Source organism: Cydia amplana, chromosome 8 (genome assembly GCF_948474715.1).
Source record: "Cydia amplana chromosome 8, ilCydAmpl1.1, whole genome shotgun sequence".
Taxonomy (NCBI): domain Eukaryota; kingdom Metazoa; phylum Arthropoda; class Insecta; order Lepidoptera; family Tortricidae; genus Cydia; species Cydia amplana.
The window spans coordinates 14,209,174-14,222,633 of NC_086076.1; the positions used below are offsets into that span (position 1 = coordinate 14,209,174).

Below are 13,460 nucleotides of genomic sequence, written 5' to 3' on the forward strand. Positions count from 1 at the left end.
TATGTCTGTGGACTGAAATAATTACAAATTTTAACATGAAAAAATATTTATCTATTATTTTTAACAAATCTAAGAGAGACTAAAGCGACGATACAAGCCTAATTACCTAATTTAGGCACTGTGCTTTCTAAAGTGCAATTAAAATAAGCAAATTACTTTTTTATCCTAACATTACCGTTACAGAGCATTTAAAGACGTCCAGTTGAAATATGCCTAAAATATAGGTACTTTAAAGATGAAACAGTTCTTATAAGGCAATTCAAGTCCACTCCTCGGCAAAACGAATGCAAAGTGTTTCACAGTCCTCGCACTCTTATACAATTTGCCCGAAACTGATTTCCAACCATTTCCTCCCAACTCCGGAGCGACGGCAGGGAACGGGAGCAGGAAATCTGATTTGGGAGCTTAGCTACACATTGTCGTGTCCTTTCCTACTTTAAGACGAAACAGGAGCTGAGATTTAAATATTTTAGGTAAATATACCCGTCACGCTAACGGAAGTGGCTCCTAAAACTAGTGCGATAAGGACAAGGCGAAAAATCCTGGGTAAAATTCTCAAAAATCGAGGTTTCGTACTCGACTGTTTCCTAATCGTAACCAAATTTGGAAATCTAAATGATTATGAAATTATCTGTGTCGGACCGTTTTGCTTTTTTGGCTAATTGATATCAGTTTTGAATACGACGCCTCTCATTGCGGCATAGTCAAATAGGCCATTTTGGCCATTTTTGAAGGGCTCTAGCGCCTTAAAAAACAAAAATATCAAAAAAGACAAGACGGTCCGACACAGATATTGGCAATAATAATCTGTGTTGAAAAAATCATTGCTCTAGCTTCAAAACCCACGGAGGAAACAGTCGAGTACGTTTGTATGGAGAAATGACCACTCCTGTTGGCTCTTAATATACTAGATTAGTCGGATCCTTGGGCTAACTCGGTCTCTGAAATCTGTGCTAAACTACAATTCTATTGTAGCAAATGTATTGTGTTTATTTAGGACTTGTGGCATTCCTTTTTACGGGTATTAGAGATATGTTATTACGTCGGGAAGGTAGGTAAATTCGATGATCTTCATTTCGACATTGGAACATACTACTAATATTTTATGAGATTAATTAGCAAGTTGATTGAAACTTATTTAATCAATTTGCTCAGTCAGTAGGAAGTGCGTCGCCTAGCAATTTATGTGAGCAAACCCATGGTAAACCCGTTTAAACTCACAATTCCAGAATCTCGAAAAAACTGTAATTGGTACTAACACGGGACCAAAGGCTTAAGTTTTCGAACTGAATTCAGGTGGGCAATTTTCCCACGAGTATAGACATGAAAATGGAGTTTGGCTACACTTGGGAAAACTTATTGTAATTCTTGGACCGTAGTTTTCTTGTTTTCGGTATCGCGTAGTAGGTATGCTCTTGTTGGAACCTAATTTTTGCATACCTACCTAATTTAATAAGGATTTTCGCAATCAACTTGAAAACATGACTCCTTATGTATTATTAATAAAGTTTTAAACGCCATCGCCACCCTAACTATTATCCCATTTTGTTAGCGACCGGCGGCAGCATCAGCAGCACGGGCAGCGGCAGCGGCAGCGCCGGCCCGTCGGGGCCGCCGCCGGCGCCCAGCTCGGGCGGGGACCTGTCGCTCAACCTCCGCGGGGGCTCCCGAGGCACCTCCGCGCCATCATCACCCGCGAAGTCTCGGGAGTCGCTTCTGCAACGCGTACAGTCGCTCACAGGCGCTGCGAGAGATCAGGGTGCCAACTTGTTAGGTAAGACAGTATACATACGATGAATATTTGAATACTATAATTAGGTATAAGAAATGAATCGCAATATTTACCTGGAAGAAACTTGCGAAGTACCTACAGCAACTTTATTCTTCTTTCTTCTTTAACTTTTAACTCACTTTTGACGAATGGGATCCATTACTTACATTAAATTTAGACTATTGGAACATCAAGGCTTATTTAAAATATGGACAAGAATATTTTCGTATTTAAGGGTTTTATTTCGTGCTAATAAAAAGGATTATTAGAACCATTTCTCACTGTCACACATCTTTCTCTTTACGCTAAAAACACGTTTTCCAAAAGCTATAAACATACTACACTTCTGACCACCAACAGTAGGTAAGTAATAAGTACCTACATATAATAGTAGTTTATGCAACAGTGATATAATAAGGGTTCTTAAAATTCAAGGGTCGAAGTTACAAAACGAGACGTAGTCGAGTTTTGTAAAAAAAGACCCGAGAATTTTAAGAACCAATTATGAGCTGTTGCATACATTACTTTTTCTATGACAGCTGCAGCAAAAAAAAGAGTTATTATTAAAAAAAAAGAGTTATTATTTAAAAAAAATTGAGTTATTATTAAAAAAAAAAAAGAGTTATTATTGTAAATGAAAACATACCTCTTTCAATCAAGATGATCGGAACTTGTATCTTTAAAAAAAATAAAGCAGTTGTATTATACTCATAAGATGACTGCTAGCAGTCATCTTATGAGCCTATAGACAAATCATTCAAATGACATTGCTTTAGATATCACTGTCAGTCATTTAATTGACACATTTAAGTGCTGGAGTAGAAAAAAGAAGATAATGAATACCTACATACAACCTCAAGTGTTTAAAAATAATTCTAAATTGTTCTTTCCTCTCCAAGCCTATTTCCATATTTTAATGGAAAATCTTAGCTTTCTGTATGAAAACCTTTTTCTTAGGTAAGAAAAAATAGTTATACCATTATTTAAGGCCATGCCCTTTTATCTTAATGATTTTTGTGGTAACCACTGCTAATAGGTCTGAATGGGTCTAGCGCCCTAAATGTACCTTATCACAGCCCAGCCAGTTATTGTAGGTACAATTATGACTCAACTTCGCCCCTCAAGATACAGAAGTAGGATTTTATTACCTACCTACCGAAAAGAGGTACTTACCTACTTATTTTTCTCATAAAAAACAGTGTAATTCAGGATTATGTAAATTTGTTTGAATATTTACCGAACCAATCCTAATTATTTCTGAGTACCTAAGTAAGTAATGAATTTAGGTACCAACTACGGTGTAAACATTTAGACTAAATAAAGCTCTTTAATGAGATTTTCTCTGGTATATAAACAAGGAACTCGGGGCTTTAGTAAGATTGAATATTTATTAATCTATTCAGAATTAGACATGCCGATTGTTCGGGGTTTATGTTTGTTAAAATTTGATTAAAATAACTTGACCTTGATGTAGTTATATTGTATTCATGTACCTTTGTCACTCGCTACTTGATTATTCAATAATCTAAGTAAACTGTTCAAGATTTTCTATCTAGGTATATAAGTATCTATCTAAGTAAACGCGCTGAACTAGAAAATATTTAGACGTCTACAGTTACATAATCTAAAATGCATTAATAGGATGTTACTGTTTAATCGCAACCGACCAGACTCGCAACGCCTAAATTATCCTTTCCATAATACATAATAGTTGCCGGCTCCATAACAGTTCCACTTTAGTTTCGCCCAGCTGGCCCCGCTTAATCAATGTTTCGTAAATAATAATCCATTTCTAAATACTTCCAAACCGGGTGTAAGCCGCGAACCTAACTACCTATATTGTAATACAGTGTAATGATAAACGATCGTCCCTTCAACGCCGAGGTACAGAGGGTGAATTAAAATAGGGTAATTATTTCTCGTTATTTTTAATCAACAAAATGGACATTTATTTTATAAATTAGAAAGGCAGGCTTTGCTTTTTACTTCTCTGACAAAAAATTATGTGAGTAATAATAGGTATTTGTTTTACAAGGGGGCAAAGTTGTTGTTTAACCGCTCGTGCTAATATTGATACCCGAGCAAGCGAAAGATTCCAAAATTGAACCACGAGCGTAGCGAGTAGTTCGAAAATTGGAATCTTGAGCGTTGCGAGGGTTTCAAAGCACGAGGGTTAAACAAAATTTGCCCCCGAGTGAAACACAAAATTATACACCACACCAACCCGAAGCAAATATGAAATGTAAAATATCAAACAAAATCAAACCAAATCAAATTCAAATTAATGTTATTAAATATTTATTATCCAAAATTATCATTTAAAAGTCAATTCTACCAGCAAACATAATAGGCGGATTAGACTCTCGCGCGAGCCACGAGACGAGCCGCGAGCTGCGCCACGAGACGCGAGTGTAAGCGGTGGGCTCGCGGCTCGTCTCGTGGCTCGCAAGCTTGTCGAGCTAATATAATTTAAACACTAACGGCACGGCATAAGGTTTATAACCGAATGACAAGCCGAACGCGAGTGTAAGCGGTGGACTCGCATCTCGTGGCGCGGCTCGCGGCTCGTCTCGTGGCTCGCGCGAGAGTCTAATCCGCGTATAAGAAAACAACTCAAAATTTGCATTTGATACATGTGAATTACCGATAGCAAAGTGCAACTTTGCTATCCGTTTTTGAAGTGCAAAGTAAGCCTTTCCGAGCTGGTGTGGTGAAAAAGTCTTTGTTTACACGTATTCGAGCTTATTTGGGGCATTATCTATGAAAACGGACCTTATAGTTGATGGCGCTTACGCCGTACAGCGTCATTGTATCTATATCGGAGCATCGTTAATAATGGCGTAAGCGCCATCGACAATACGGTCCCTTTTCATCGATAACGTCACATTTTCGCTGGTGTTTCATTTAAGCGTGTATTGTTAAGTCGTTAAGTCTTTAAAGGACCTTGCTCGTGAGACGACTACATGGATTCAATTATGCAGCATCAGTACTACCAAATGTATACATCTACCCTATGGCACTCCCATACAAGTGTATCACTCAAAGTTGTAACTATTACCAGAGACAAGGGAAATTCTTAATTCTCTTTGCTCTTATTTCTCTTATTTCTTATTTGCTCTTATTTCTCTTTGCTATTACCTAGGTACTATATAGAAAACCAGTTCAACTTTTGCTAGCCAGATTCTACCTTTGGCGCTTTTAGCTAAATCCCTAAAGCAATTATATTTTCAGCAAAAGGTCGTTTTTCCTACCATTCACATGACAACTAAAACAAACGATACAAACAAACCTTTTGGCCAAAACATCGTGACTGCGTAACCTCTGGAAATGGACCGGAATCGGAAATGCCGATGAGATATTTTTATCCAGCCAAAGATCAGGAGAGGCATAAAAAAAGAAAAGTTATTTAAAATAAATCATATTTTTTGATTTTATTACGAAGAGGCAAGATGCCCGCGGTATTCGGAAAACAAGATCCGTTCTATTAGACTAGAGAACGATACGATATGTACTAGATACGTTGTAGTTTAGATTTCAACTAGTTCTCTTTTGCAGCTCAATTCGGGCAACAAATGTCACTTTTACGTTAAAATATAGTAAATAATATCTTGTGGAAATCGTTCAAGAGTATCTCCAGAATCGCACAAATGTCAAATTTGACAGGCAAGATCTTAAACATATCGTTGTTGTATCTTGGTGATGTCTAATAGACATCTAATAGATGTCTAGTTCAAAATCCGAATCGGGCCCATAGTCTACACACATAGTGAAACATATCAAACTTGTACATATTTTAACGCTTTCAGGAACTCAAAACAAATAAACACTGCCTGTGAAATAGACACCCAATTTACTATTCATGAATTTAAAATTGCATTTGAGCGGGATGGGATAACAAGTGTGGTTTGTACAGGAATAATCTAGTTCACGCTGATTTTTGGTTCTGAAACTAAATGGGCCTTGATTCAGTTAGTACTTGTACTATAAACGATTTTTATGCGCCGATGGCCGATGACTGCGCAGTGTCACATTAGTTTGAGGTATGAAGTTTCATAAACTTTTAATAAGTAATTTATTAAAGAAAAGGAATTTTTGAACCAAAACTAATTCATTGTAAGTATATTATGTCTCCGAACTAGGAGCGGCACGTAGAGTACCTACACACGACACCCTTACAAACGCATTTTAACTCAGTTACTGCCAAAGACCATGGCGAATATGTCGAGAAATACGTAAAATAAAAACTATATTTTTCCAATAACAAAAGTACGAAAGCTTATTTTTTATATTTTTTGTTTGTACAGGCAGCGTAACATCGGTGACGTCAGTGGGTCGTGGGTACAACCGCGACCGTTGCGTGACGCTGTTGGTCGTCGACGACCAGAACACCGACTGGTCCAAGTACTTCCGAGGCAAGCGGCTGCCCGGCGAGTGGGACATCCGCGTCGAGCAGGCCGAGTTCAGGGTAACTAACTCCTCTTTATATATTGAAAACCATACCACACCACTACGGAGACTGTAGACCTCCGTTGAAGAGTTATGTGTCGAGGTTGACCGCTGGTATTAACTATGACCGCTGATGGACGGGGGTGACTAGAACACCGACTGGTGCAAGTACCTCGGCGAGTGGGACATCTGCGTCAAGCAGGCTGAGTTTAGGGTAACTATCCTCATTCACGACCACAGACCGCACTGGACCAGCGTGGGGATTGTATTCGCCCTTCGACACATGTAATTAGTTAATGTTAATACCCATTTTGCATAGACGTTGCCTCTGTTACGATAAGTTACTAAATGTAGCGCTGAAGATATAATCAATGCTATTCTTAATATTAAGTTCAACATGGTGTTTTGTCCTGCCATTGCTCAAGTAAATCTCGTCCTGCTCAATGTTCCCAATGAAGAACATCATTTTTTGTTCCTGTCCACGTATCCTTAATTGAGAAGATTGGGTAGAATCTAGAAGTTCCAGCGGCGGTAGCACGGTCGCATTTTTATCGCTTGTCACCATGCCTGTCACGTTCTAACAAGTATGTGTGATTAATTTAATGTAAATCAAATTGTGTCGACTCACTACGTGATAACCATCTCTTAATAGAGTTATTAAGGTAATTTATGAGCTGCCATTCAAAGTCCTACACGGCATTAATGGTATTACAACTAGGTAATTTCCTACAGTCTTACTCTGGATAGTCGACGACAAATATTTGTATATAAATATGTTTACCTTTTAACAAAGGAATACGGTGCAAAAGAATAAACATATAATACCTACATTGACGTCGGCCCTCATAGAGGCAGATGATTAGTTCTAAAACAACTCTAACGTTCTAATTAAAATTGACGAAGGCTTAGCAATAGGAAAATTTGCTAATTAGTTTTATTAATTACTCAGAAATTAGTTGTTAAACAATAAGTTACGGCGAACTAACTGTGTAAGTTGTATACCAGTCTAGGGATACATATCATGTCATCTATTCAAACGAGTTTATTTCTGATATAAATATGCAATCTCATTCGATAGGAGCTGTCGGTGACAGCTAATTCCGACGGGGCCAACGTGTCGATGGCTGTATACCGCGGCGGCACCAAAGTTACGCGATGCTACAAGTAAGTTTTTATAAATACCAACTAATACATACTATATATTATATATGTAATAGATTTAAGTCAAGATTGTTGAATGACTATATATTACATATTATATTGGAAATGAGGTACGTACCTACCTTTTCGGTATAATTTTTGACAGTTTCGATTCTGCACCAATGGAATGAGGGAATTCAGTTGGGCGGGTGTGTTGATGGGAACAGGGAAGATTTACATTAAGTAAATGTGATCCCACCAAAAACATTTTCATGTAAAATGTTGCCAAGACGAAACCATAAGGCTCGCACTAACAAAAAGTTATCAGATCTCTTGTAGAGCCAAGCTTCTAACTCTACAAGTCCTAACTTCACAAACTCTACACCTTAGTCAAAATATGTGGCTTGACCGTTTCGCTACTGTCACATGGACGTAAGATGAAAAATGTATTCACTAGGTATTCATTATTTTTTATAGTACAATAGTTCTTGGAGTAACGAAACGGCCAAGCCACATATTTTGACTAAGGTAAGAGTTTGTGAAGTTAGAGCTTGTAGAGTTAGAAGCTTGGCTCTACAAGAGATCTGATAACTTTTTGTTAGTGCGAGCCTTATGGTTTCGTCTTGGCAACATTTTACATGAAAATGTTTTTGGTGGGATTTCACTTCTTTTTGTAAGTTACTTCCATCCCCTATATAAAGGGTTGCGCGTGTGATTTAAGGACCTACTATTAAAAATCCTTAAATACGTACCTCGGGACATCTTTTATACAATCTGCTTTTTACTGATGCCCCATACAAACTTCAACCCTCTTTTTCCCCTAACGCCCTTTTCCACCCCCTTTTCACCCTTACGGGGTGATTTTGGGGTTGAAAACTATTCTATGCCATTCCCCATTACAAAAACTATCTACATACCAAATTTCAACTAAATCGGTTCAGCGGTTATTGATTTCCCATACAAAATTCCACCCCCCTTTTCCCCCCCTTAGGGGCAAAAAATTTCAAGTTTTTGAATTTTTTTGTTGTTTGTGTACTAATACTATCTTACACACCAAATTTCAGCTTACTAGGACTTCAGGAAGTACCCTAGAGGTTTTGATGATCAACAGTGAGTGAGTGAGTCAGTGACGAAATCGGGGTTTTTTAGATATGAATAAAATCTTAAGTATAAGAGCTATGCAATTGAAATTTTTTATGTTTAATAAGTCCACTATTGACACCATATCCCGAGAGTTTTGTTTATCTGGTATAATCCAAACCCAAGTTATGAGGGTTCAAAAAAACGACGAAGCACTTCGAGAAAAGGTAGGTAGTGCCCTTGCGCTTCGCTTTGCTCGTCTTGGCGGGGGCACTACCGTGCCCCCAGATATAAATTTAATAAATCACAATTCACTATTTGTGCATTAGTGTTAACCTCTTTGGGGCTTGGTAATTAAAACGCGTCCTTTATTTTTTGTCTTTAGTAATGTCTATGCGTAATTTAAAACTAATATTTTATTTGTCCGTACCAGACCGGAGTTTGTGTTAGTGAGGCAAAACGTGAGAGATGCCGGCGTCGACAATCGCGCTTTGCTGCTAGGACTCAAGTTCGGAGGAGTGCCCTCCATCAACAGCCTTAACTCCATCTACCACTTCCAGGTAAAGACCAGGGGGCCTACCGCGAACCACTTTCGATGTGTTGTCTCCCTGTCACACTTATGTACAAATTTACAAGTGTGATAGAGAGGCAACACGTCGAACGTGGTTCGCGGTTACCTACCGTGACAATCGAAAATCTAAATCTCGTTATCTGCCTCTTTATCACTCTTGCGTATTCAAATTACGAGCGATAGAGATAGGTAGCGAGCGATAGAGGCAAGTTATAAAATTTCGATTTTCTATTTTCGCGGCAGACCCTCAGCATTCAGCATCCACTAACTCACTAACGTAATGGCTGTGGAATGTGAAATAATGTTCTAGTTTTCAAAGGCAACAATGATACCCGTGATACCCCTAAAGTTAGAAGGAAAATAAATCAAACTACGATACGCCTTGTCTAAGAAAGATGCAGATAGTGCTGTAATAAAATGCAACCGTTTGCCGTAGAATGCAGGAAATATTTATATAACGAACGCTCCGAAGTTTCTTTACAGAAATTCTGAGTCCGACTACATTTTATTGTGACTTCCTGTGAAGTTTTATATAGAATTCGTAGAACCTTCCTACACAATAGGATAGTTTTACTGTGTACCTACACGAATTCGATATTAACTTATATTTTTGATTTGAAGAAATTTCGATTTTTTTTTGTACTTAGGTATTTCTAAAATCTATGACCTACGAGTACCTAGGTATACTATCGATTTTAAAATAAGGATAATGATTACTTGAAAGCCCAAATCGATTAATCTGTCAGCTCCCACGGCTCATATATGAGCCAGAACGCTTATGGTGACGTCATATCGTGGGATTCGACAGGTTAATAATGTACAGGCAGCAAAGAGTTATTGATTTTAGAAGACTTGTAAAGTCTCAGATTAAATCGAGCTTTCAAGTTTGACAGACGAACTAGATGGCGCTATACGGCGAACCAAATTTACCGCAAAATATACCTAAACATCTGGTTTTTCTGTATGGTACCCAAAAACCGTGTTTTCAACAGGACCGTCCATGGGTATTCGGGCACCTGCTGCAGCTGCAGCGGCGCCTTGGCCGCGAGAACTTCCCCCTCATCGAGCAGACCTACTACCACAACCACACCGACATGGTAAGTCAGCTTACACCTTATACTTGGAAGGGTTGTTCACAAAATGATCCAGCGCTTTGCTTTAACCTAGAGGGAGAAAACTATACTGACCTTCAATTACGAATCAAATGTTTTTTGTTACGCCTGTGCGCTTTACTGACAGACGAATGTCGTTTTGTGAATAGGTAAATCCTGACCAGGAACCTATTATCACGCGCCATGTTGTGGAATTTCACTGGAACTATTTTTTTCATACTATACTGAACTGTCATCCTATACATGAGAATAACAGTGCCCTCTTGACAATGATCATAATATTACTGGTCGGACTTAACATTTTTATTTAACTAGATGTTTTTATCTTTAAATTCTTTACTCGTGGCCGAGTTATGCGGGTTATGATATTTTGCTATTGAAAACTTCACAGGCGCTAAAACATCAACACATTTTTCTGAAAATTCTTTATTTAAAACCTAACAATATCACTATGATTTGTTAATTTACAATCATTAGCTTAGAAATAAATAATATCTTTAAAGATAGCCTTACTTACACCTACACTAATTCTCGTTTTGTAATACAAAACAATTGAGGCGTTTTACTCAAAGCGAAAGAATAAGACGGATTAAAGGAATTCACAAGGGCCAGTACCTAGGTACTTAAGCTTTCTTTCACAATTTCTATGACGTAATCTCTTCAGCTATTGAAAACATTTCTTATATTAAAATACTCTCTAACTTTAAATTAGAAACTATTGACTTTTCCCAAACGTATTAGGGAGATATGTTTAAATTGAACTGATTTAAATCCTTCAAGGATTTAACGTTTAAGTTGACGGCATGCGGGTTGAGTCGTATAGTAGGTAGATACAAATTAGTCAAAATTCTTTGAACTCTTTTAAATAGCTGCTTTTAGGTAGTATAGAAAATATTAGTCAGTAATTAAATAATCTTATCTTACAGTAGGCAACAATATAGAAGTGTAACATTTGTTTTCCATGATTTGTTATAACGGTAGGCGCTAACATTACTTAACATAAAATCGAATCAAGTCATGGTGCCGTTAAAATGCTGCTTCTGGAGGCATCTCGTGAGAGCCGGGGCCCTGAAACGAAAAGAAATAGGATATTGATAGACGATCAGACTGAAAACATTATACTTTACGACCGGGCCGCCAAGTAAAGCGACATGAATTATGGAACATGTCTTTGATGGTTTAGGCGAGAAATATTATTAAAACATGTGATCCGAAGGCTCGCAGATGTTTTTTTCTCTTCGTGAGACACTATTTTTATACATACGATGTTTTTGGTTTATAAAGCGTGACATTTGGCAAAAATCCGTGAAGAAAATTTCGTGACGTGATAAAATCAGCATTAAATATTCATGGAGATATATTATGCAGCGTGTCCGACACGGGGAAAGTAAAGCCTGCTGATTTATACCTTCCAAGGGAATGTTTGTGTAGGTTACTCGAACATTAGTTTGTCCATTACCTACTTATAGTTTATTTATATGCAAGGGTTCACCGACAGCCATTTATATCCATAAGTTTGGCAACATTTTTGAAATAAATGCGGTTGCAAGGGAGAAGATTTTGAATAGATTACGATATTCCCAGGAGTAGGTATTGCGCCAAATTATGGGGTCATGATGGTTTGAATGAGCCAGGCTGAGTTGTCTGAGTTTATAGTTTGTTGAAACTACATATTTTTATTGAATTCTGAGCTATAGAACTAACCAAAAGATGGTGCAAAGCTCAAGACTCACAGTCGCTTCCCAGATACTCCTGAGGATATTGTAAATTTTACGTCTTGGACGAGTTCCAAGAACTAGTCACATATAAATTACCTGGTCCAATGGCACTGCTGCTGGCGGTTGTGGAGACAGATGCCGTGTCGTTCGTAGCAGTCGTCGTTCCGCATGAAACAAGTGTTGGGAGAGCCTGAGCGCCATGTCCTGCCGTTTGCCTTCACCTGGAACATCACACAAACATAATTATATGTATTTAATACAACTAATGTATGTACAGCATACAACTCGCGCCTGTATTTCCTTATCTGGACAGATCATTATTTCGTCGTCCCCGTAACACTTTAAAGTTTGTAATATAAATGTACCTGTACTGCACTTATATAATCAATAGAATGTTCCTCTCATCCTCTCAGCAGAAGCAAAAGTAACTAAGCGGGCTTCGTGATTAAAATTGTCTAAGTACAAGTTTATTGTTCTAATCTTAAAGAATCGCCCACTTAATCACTTTTGCTGCCTGCCTGCCTGCTCGCTTAATTATTTTTGAGGATAGAAAAATGGTATATCCTAATAGAGCACCATGAACCATAAGCATGACCGAGTTTCAGACCGTTCTCATTTACAAAGTTGTTAGTAAGGGACGGAACATTCGAACTCGAACTTATGACAGTCTTCGACATAAACCGATCATGTAGCTCGTGAGGAATGCATTCAATAAACAATTAAATTTGGTATTTTTACTGTAACTAATGCGTTGATAGGCATTTTGTCGTGAACCATCCGTGAAATGATTATCTTAAAAAATTGAATCTCGGAATCTGCCATAATTATTAAAGCATTTTAAGAACTTAATGCGCTGTTATATCAGGAATAGAGATACTAAATGATTAAACCTTGATATAACCCTGGATAACGATAGGTACGCACACCGACCCTGTAATGGTTTCCTCCTCATTTCATATAATTATTTATAAAGACGTAGGTTATTTATTCTAATACAACTATTAAAAATCATTATTATTATAATCACCCTCGTATGGCAATCTATACATTAATAAAGTAATCTGGAGAATTGTTTTTTTACAACTTATTTACTTAAGGCATAGACTAGGAATCCTCTAGACGGAGTTTAGAGCAATTATTTCATGAAACCGATGCTGCCAAAAGATGGACAACCGACCTTCACTTACCTGTCAGAGTGATTTATAAATTTAGAGGTATACGAGACTTTCGGACGGTGCCTAATGTTCCCCTTTGTCCCATAAATCATAATACCCTCTTCCAAAATAAAACTGTAGTAGTATGTTTACCGAAACCTTACTTTTAGACATGTACATATTAAGTACCTATGTTTAACTGGATGAGACCTACCTTAAAAGTCTCTTCCTAAATAAATAATTATAACTATGCGAATTATTTAATAATAACCATACACAAATATACGCTAAAGAGTAGTGATCAAGTTCCGTTGGGGTCAGATGGTAGCTGTTTTTTAGTCAGTGCAGAGGTCATTAAGTCAAACTAATCACCGCGTTGCGCGACAGCTGCCCGCAAATTTATGGGTGACATTATATTTATTATATTTCTTTGCCATCAACGACCCAGTCGAGAACTTTTACAATATC

At 37.7% G+C, this 13,460-nt stretch overlaps 2 protein-coding genes across 4 annotated transcripts in view; one reads left to right on the plus strand and one right to left on the minus strand.

Moving 5' to 3' along the window:
• LOC134650474 (synapsin) overlaps positions 1-13,460 on the plus strand; it is a 105,513-nt gene that overhangs the window by 22,735 nt on the left and 69,318 nt on the right. Inside the window, exons 6-10 of the mRNA XM_063505428.1 lie at positions 1,553-1,774; positions 6,076-6,236; positions 7,296-7,381; positions 8,871-8,997; positions 10,001-10,105. Coding sequence (XP_063361498.1) covers positions 1,553-1,774; positions 6,076-6,236; positions 7,296-7,381; positions 8,871-8,997; positions 10,001-10,105 — 701 coding nt within the window. The remainder of the gene's footprint in view (positions 1-1,552; positions 1,775-6,075; positions 6,237-7,295; positions 7,382-8,870; positions 8,998-10,000; positions 10,106-13,460) is intronic.
• LOC134650283 (tissue inhibitor of metalloproteinase) overlaps positions 10,533-13,460 on the minus strand; it is a 49,745-nt gene continuing 46,817 nt past the window's right edge. For all 3 annotated transcript variants that reach the window (XM_063505242.1, XM_063505243.1, XM_063505244.1), the window contains exons 6-7: positions 11,935-12,059; positions 10,533-11,188 (exon numbers count right to left, since the gene is read on the minus strand). In XM_063505242.1, the coding sequence (XP_063361312.1) occupies positions 11,131-11,188; positions 11,935-12,059 (183 nt within the window). In that variant the 3' untranslated portion in view covers positions 10,533-11,130. The remainder of the gene's footprint in view (positions 11,189-11,934; positions 12,060-13,460) is intronic.